Source organism: Tupaia chinensis, unplaced genomic scaffold (genome assembly GCF_000334495.1).
Source record: "Tupaia chinensis unplaced genomic scaffold, TupChi_1.0 Scaffold000201_1, whole genome shotgun sequence".
Classification (NCBI taxonomy): domain Eukaryota; kingdom Metazoa; phylum Chordata; class Mammalia; order Scandentia; family Tupaiidae; genus Tupaia; species Tupaia belangeri.
In genome coordinates, this window is record NW_006159676.1 from 1779095 (window position 1) to 1786342 (window position 7248).

Below are 7248 nucleotides of genomic sequence, written 5' to 3' on the forward strand. Positions count from 1 at the left end.
AGCAGTTAGCGTAATGGCTATGTCGCTGGACTCCCACGTAGTCGACCACGGTTCGTGTCCCGGACGCGGTGACTTAAAAAAACTCACACCGGGCGCGTGTGCGTGCGTGCCCAAGATCCCGAGAGGAGAATGGAGGAGAAGGGATTGCAGCATGGCCATCCCCCCTGGGGGGTGATTTCTCACTTTCTGTCTCTGTCTTTCTGGCGAGCGCACATGCCCTATAGCCAAAACCACTCCCCCCACACACAAAAAAAATCCCAAGAGGAGAGTGGAGGAGATTGCGGAGTGGCCATCCACTCGGGGAGTGAGTTCTCCCTTTCTCTCTCTCTCTCCCCCCGCCCCACCCCCCGTGAGCACATGTGCCATAGAGCAAAACCATGAAAAAGGGCAGCCAAGACACCCAAAGCCGTGCCTGGTGTCACACACCCAGTCCTGCCTGGAGTCTGGGAGGTCGCGTGTGGGCAGGGCCCGTCCCCGAGCAGGGGGCAGAGGACAGACAGGTGGACAGTTGGGGCTGTGAAGAGGCCACACGGCAGAGGAGCCGGTGAGGCGGGCGCTGTTCTCAGGGCCCCAGTGAGAGCGGCCTGGCCAGCCCCTCCGAGCCGGTACGTGGGCAGCGCGGGGCTGTGGGGTTCGACAGGGCCAGACCTTGGAGGATCCATGGGTACTAGGTTACTCTGACACTCTGAGCCTCAGTTTCCCCACTTGGCAACCTATGTAATGGAGATCGGGGGAGGCTTAAATGTCCTACCTGGGGGGACCAGCAGGTGGCATGGTGGCTAAGGTGCTGGATGCTCCCACGTGGCTGACCACAGTTCGAGTCCCGGACCTGGTGGCTTGCTTTCTTACACTTTCTCTCTCTATTCAAATTGAAATAAATTAATGAATAAATAAATTAAATAACTCGGGGACCAGCAAGCACCCACATACTCCCACATGGAGTAGCATGGACCACATGGACCAGGCAGCTTGCTTTCACAATCTTTCTCTGTCTCTCTGGTGAAATTAAAATAAGTGAATGAATAAATAAAATTAAATAAATAATTCCTTTTTTATTATTATTTATTTTATTTACTCATTCATTTATTTTTTTCTTTTTTTTTTTTTCTTTTTTTTTCTTCTTTTTTTTTTTTGAGAGAGGGTTTTGCTATAGGACATGTGTGCTCACTAGAAAGAAAGAGATAGAAAATGAGAAATCACCCCTATGGGGATGGCCATGCTGCAATCCCTTCTCCTCCATTCTCCTCTTGGGATCTTGGACACACACACACACATCCCTACCTGGTGTGTTTTAAGTTACCAAGTCCGGGACTTGAACTGTAGTTGACTACATGGGAGTGGGAGTCCAGCAACATAGCCATTACGCTAACTGCTGGTTCCCTCATTCATTTATTTTAATTTGACCAGAGAGAGACAAGAGAGAGAGAGAGAGATTGAGAAAGCAAGCTGCCTGGTCCGGGACTCGAACCGTGGTCAGCCATGTGGGAGTGTCCAGCACCTTAACCACCGCACCACCTGCTGGTCCCAATTAAATAAATCTACCAAATGGACCCGGGTTGGTAGTCACCTGCCCAGAACCCCCCGGGGCCCTGACCCCTTGTAGATAGCCCAGTTTCATATCCTGCAGGCCCAGAGCCAGGTCCATGCGGCCCCATCAGTGGGTGCTTGCTGGGTTGGGGCCCCCCGAAGACACCCAGCTGGGGAGTTGGGGATACCGAATGCCACCAGGGTGGCCGGCAGGTGGTGTGGTGGTTAAAGACTCTGAACTCCAGACCAGCAGATGGCGGAATGAATATGTCGCTGGACTCCCATGTAGTCAACTGTGGTTCGCGTCCCAGACCCGGTGGTTTAAACGCACTCCGGGCACATGTGCATGCGTGCCCAAGATCCCGAGAGGAGAACGGAGAAGAAGGGATTGCGGCTTGGCCATCCCCCCTGGGGGGTGATTTCTCGCTCTCTGTCTCTCCGTCTCTCTCTGTCTTTCTGGCGAGTGCACGCGCCCTATAGTAAAAACCTCTAAAAAAAATAATAATAATAATAAATAATGATGTCAGGTCCTGAAACTCCACTGTGGGGACAGCCATGTGGTGTGGCCCCTTAGCCCCTCCTTGCCGGAGCTGCCCCCTAGAGGCCACGTGGAAAACCACGTGGAAGACCACGGAGGTCTGGTGGGCTCAGACCCTCCCAGGGTGGCCAGAGACCATGAAGACCTCAGACTCTGCTTGACCCAGGCCCATCTAAATGCTCAGTTAGTGCGGACCACGGGGTCAGGAGCCCGGTGCAGTGTGGACCCATCCTGCCGGCCAGGGCCCTGCAATTAACCTATCCCCAGTTGCCAGGATGCCTGCTGGTGACAACAGCTCCCCCCCATGGCGCTGGCCAAGGCATGCAGGCTCACACCCCCACCCCCCAACCCCACCCCCAGCAACCCCGGGGCCAGCTCCCCAACGGCCACAGGCGCTTGGGTCCCGCCAGTCCCCAGTGATGGGCAGTGGCTGGCTGCAAAAAAGCCTGACCCCCCCCCGGGGCACCCGCAGCACCCCCCTCCCGGCTCACCCCGTGCCCGTGGCCGGCTCAGGACAGCGCGTGTGCTCCCGCAGGTGTCAACGGGACCTGCAGCAGCGCCAGCGTGCCCACGTCCACGTCCGAGACGCCAGACTACTTGCTGTGAGTACCGGGAGCTCCCGGGGGTCCCTCGTCCCGAGCCAGCTGTCCCCCACCTCCAGGGCGGCAGGTTAGCAGGGCCAGGCCGACTCCAACACCCCTGTGTGAGAATCCCTAGGCAGGACTGGCCCCTCGGCCCTGGCGCTGGCGGCGCCCTGAGCCTGAGCCCACGCCCCGTCCCCCTTCTGCTCAGGAAATACGCTGCCATCTGCTCGTCGGAGCAGCGACAGAGCTACAAGAACGACTTCAACGCCGAGTACAGCGAGTACCGCGACCTGCACGCCCGCATCGAGCGGGTCACGCGGCGCTTCACGCAGCTCGACGCCCAGCTGCGCCAGCTCTCACAGGGCTCCGAGGAGTACGAGGTGGGGGCCCGCCCCGGGGCTGGGGACGGGTGCAGTGGGGAGGGCCCCCCGCCAGGGCCTGAGGGCGGGAGGCTGTGGGCCATCAGGGGGTGCCTGCGGGCTCCGCACCCCGAGTCTTGGTCCTGCAGCTCAGACGCCAGCTCCACCCCTCCTCCTGAGAGCTCGGGGAGTGAGAGAGGGTCCGTGCCTTCAGCCACCAGCCGCGGGACACCGCTTTCCAGACTTGGCTCCCTGCATTGGGCCTTGCACATTGGGGTGTTGGGGTATCTCCCCTGGAGGACAGAGGCCCCTTTGGCTTCCCGACCAGAGGGCTCTTTTTATTTATTTATTTATTTATTTATTTATTTATTTATTTTTGAAGAGGATTATGCTATAGGGCACGTGCGCTCGCCAGAGAGACAGAGAGATAGAAAGCAAGAAATAACTCCCCTGGGGGATGTCCACACCGCAATCTCTTCTCCACCATTCTCTTCTCGGGATCTTGGGCACGCACGCACACGTGCCCGGCGTGAGTTTAAGCCACCGGGTCCGGGACTCGAACTGCGGTAAACTACATGGGAGTCCCGGAGCAGAGGGCTCTTGATGGTCGGAACCCTGGGGGCCTCCCAGGCACACCCCTTCCCTCCATCACTGCTGCTCCCCAACCCCCCCAGTCATCCCCAGGGACCTCCTTCCTCAGTGGCCAGGCCCTGCTGGGGTAAGGGCCACCCACACCTCGCCAGGCACCCTCCATCGACCCCCACCGCACAGCGGGGCTGCAGGGGGTGCAGCCCAGAGGGTTCCCAGCCTGAGCGCTCAGCATTCCTCCCTGTTTTCCTTTCCCTCCAGACCACCCGGGGGCAGATCTTGCAGGAATATCGGAAAATCAAAAAGGTGAGTCTGTCGTGGGAGGGGTGGGTAGAGGCGGGCCCCAAGGAGGAACCCCAGGGACCCCAGCACCGGCTCCCCTGGCGCAGTCCCAACCCGCCCCCTCTGCTGCGTCGGGCCCGCAGACCAACACCAACTACAGCCGGGAGAAGCAGCGCTGCGAGTACCTGCACAGCAAGCTGGCCCACATCAAGCGGCGCATCGCCGAGTTCGACCAGCGCCAGCTGCAGGCCTGGCCCTAGCGCCGGGAGCGGGACCGGGACCGGGACCGGGACGCCGGACCCAGGGCCGACGGGAGGACGCGGGCACCAGGGCACTGGGACGCCGGCTCCCAGGGGAGCTCCTGCAGGCCGCCTGCCCGAGCAGCCCCCTGCGGGCTCCGGGGAAGCCCACCTGCTCCGGTGCCGCCTGCCCCGCCCCGCCCCAGGAGACCCCAGGCCGCCCGCCTGCCTTTTCTAGTTTTATACAAAGACAAGCCCCTTTTAGCTACTACTCATGAGACTGAAGTCTATTTTTGTACAAAAGAGAAAGCAAAATCCTTTTTCTAAACCCGTGCCTCAGCCCTGGGCGCGGGCCATGTCCTCTGCAGTGTTACAGATGCCGTCGGCGTGGGGGGGGGCCTGGGGGGGGGCTTCCGGCCTCCCCTCCTCCTCCCCTCCCCCGGGCAGGGTCTGGGCCCCAGATCCGAGGGGCTGGGCCCCGGGGCAGCGGCCTGTCCAGGTTCTATTTTGAGAACCAGCTGGCGCTTCCCCACCGCCCCCAGCAGCTGCGGAAGCCGGGCAGGGGGGCCGAACCCGCCACCCGCTGGAGCTGCCTTGCTGTCGGGGGCGCTCCGCCTGGAATCTTGGCTGTGCGGTGTCTTCAGTCTCCCTTTGCTGCTGCTGTTCGTCTGGCCACCCGGGACCGCGTGGATCCTGGGGTGTCACCGCAGAGTCCCCCGCCTCCGCCGCCGCCGGGGTTTGCACTCAGGGAGGAACCGGGGGACCTGGGGGCAGGCCCCTGGGGCTGGGCGGGGAACCTGGAGGTCTGTGCCTGGGGGCTGCCCACCTCGGGGGCGCACGCTCTGCAGACACCCCAATTGCTGCTTTGTCTCTGTGCCTAGGCCTCCCCAAAGCGTCGGGGGGGGGGCCATGCGTGTGTGGATGTGCGTGCGTGAGTGCGTGTGCGTGGGCACCCGCCGGGACGCGGGGTGGCGGCGGGTGGCACTTCAGGGCCTAGCGAAGCCATGACTGGGAATGCCGCGGTGGTGGCAGCGGAGGGGGGACGGTGACTGGAGCCTGGGGGGTCACCCCGGGGTCACCCGCCACCAGCAGGAGCCCCGCAGGGAGAGCGGAAACGCGCAAAAACGTCTATTTTTCTACACCGTGGGGGGTGTCGCCTAACCGTCCTGCCTGCTCCAAAGTTGTCGCTTTCCTTTGGGAACCCCTGGGGTTCCAGAGTTGGGAAGAAACTGATCCTTTATGTCTCAATAGCTGTCGTTTTCTTTTTTTTTTTTTTTTTTTTTTAATTTTATTTTTATTGTTCATAGGGGGTTGGGGAGGGCCTAGCAGGCCCTGGGGACACAGGACTGAGCTGGGAAAGGATGATTTAAGGGGGTCCCAGCCCAGGGGACCACCCCTCTATCCCCAGAACAACAGACGCTCAGTTGAATTCGCCTTTTCGTCGTTTTTTTGTTTTGTTTTGTTTTGTTGTTTTTTTCTTCGCTTTTTTTTCTGTCTGTTCTCCTTTAAAGGAATTATAAAGTGGAGAGAAATTTTGCGCTTCGGGGTGGGGGGGATGTCGACAGAACGTTCTAGCTGATTAAATATGGTCTAACTTATTGATAATGTGTGTGTTCGTTTTGTTTTGTTTTGTTTTTTCCTATTTTTAATGTCATACTGTGGACAAAACTGTTTTGAGCCATTGGTGTTTACAGAACCTTTCACTTTGCCAAAATGTTACGATGGGAAGTAATCCGCATCTTCGGTTTCCTGATATTTTCTTAAAAAAAAAGATCTGGTGTCCGTTTTATACACTAAACAAGTGAATGCCGATTTTTTTTTTTTTTTTTTTCTTTTTCCAACCTACAATAAATTTCATGGAGCTGAACCCAGCGGCCCAGGCTGCCCGACTCCAGTGTGTCTGTGTGTCCTAACCCGGTTGTGGGTTGACCCTGGGGTGCAGGGCGGGCTGGGACCACCATGCCAAGGAGGAGGGGGCTTCAGCCAGCTGCCCCTTGTGAAGGGGGGTGGTGAGAACTTACCCCCCGAATTCTGGGTGCACGCACACACCACCTACCTGGTTTGGCTTTCAAGCTGCCGAGTCCGGGACTCGAACCATAATGGGGCAACCTGCCCAAGCCACAAGAACCAAAGCAGATTGCCACACAGGTGCCACGGCTGAGCCAGACAACCTGGCCATGGACAGGGAGCAGCCCAGGAAGCAGGTTGGACCAGGAGAGGGGAATAGGGAGCCATAGCAGGTTGAAGAGCACCGTAGTGCCCACAAGTGTGGACAAACGCCCACAGCCATGGGGCCAGGTGGGCTGAGGGGTGTGACGATTCTGAGTGACCAAGCTGTCATTGTCCTTTTTTTTTTTTTTTTTGGAGAGGTTTTTGCCATAGGGTGCATGCGCTCGCCAGACAGAGACAGAGAGACAGAAAGCGAGAGATCACCCCCCAGGGGGGATGGCCATGCCGCAATCCCTTCTCCTCCATTCTCCTCTCGGGATCTTGGGCACGCACGCACACGCGCCCGGCGTGAGTTTAAGCCACCGGGTCCGGGACTCGAACCGCAGTCGACTACGTGGGAGTCCAGGGACATAGCCATGATGCTAACTGCTGGTCCCATTGTCCTTGTCAGGGAAACAGCAGGCAGCATAGCAATCAGTTAACATTTTTTGTCCCGGGCTGGTACACCCCCTTGATGTCAACGTGAAAACCATTAAAGGGATGTGATGGGGAGGAGTCCTGGGCTCCCTGCCAGCCAGGGCCAGCGGCCTTGGCAGGACTTCTGAGGTGGCCCAAGAATTCAAAGGCTCTGAGGTGGGGGGTACTGGCAGGTGGCATGGTGGTTAAAGTGCTGGACACTCCCACTTGGCTGACCACGGTTCAAGTCCCGGACCTGGTGGTTTAGTTTTTCACTTCCCCTCTTTCTCTCTCTCTCTCTGTCAAATTAAAAATAAATGAATGAGGGACCAGCAGTTGGCGTAACGGCTATGTCGCTGGACTCCCATGTAGCTGATCACAGTTCGAGTCCCAGACCTGGTGGCTTAAACTCACGCTGGGCGCGTGTGCGTGCGTGCCCAAGATCCCGAGAGGAGAATGGAGGAGAAGGGATTGCGGCGTGGCCATCCCCCCTGGGGGGTGATTTC

General features: G+C 58.5%; 1 protein-coding gene across 1 annotated transcript in view; it reads left to right on the forward strand.

Annotated features, from left to right (window-relative positions):
- ELL (elongation factor for RNA polymerase II) overlaps positions 1-5989 on the forward strand; it is a gene marked incomplete in the record, with an annotated part of 75079 nt that extends 69090 nt beyond the window's left edge. Inside the window, 4 exon segments of the mRNA XM_014587319.2 lie at positions 2601-2667; positions 2858-3029; positions 3858-3902; positions 4022-5989. Of these exon segments, the coding sequence (XP_014442805.1) occupies positions 2601-2667; positions 2858-3029; positions 3858-3902; positions 4022-4138 (401 nt within the window).
- Between the last annotated feature and the right edge of the window lie 1259 nt (positions 5990-7248).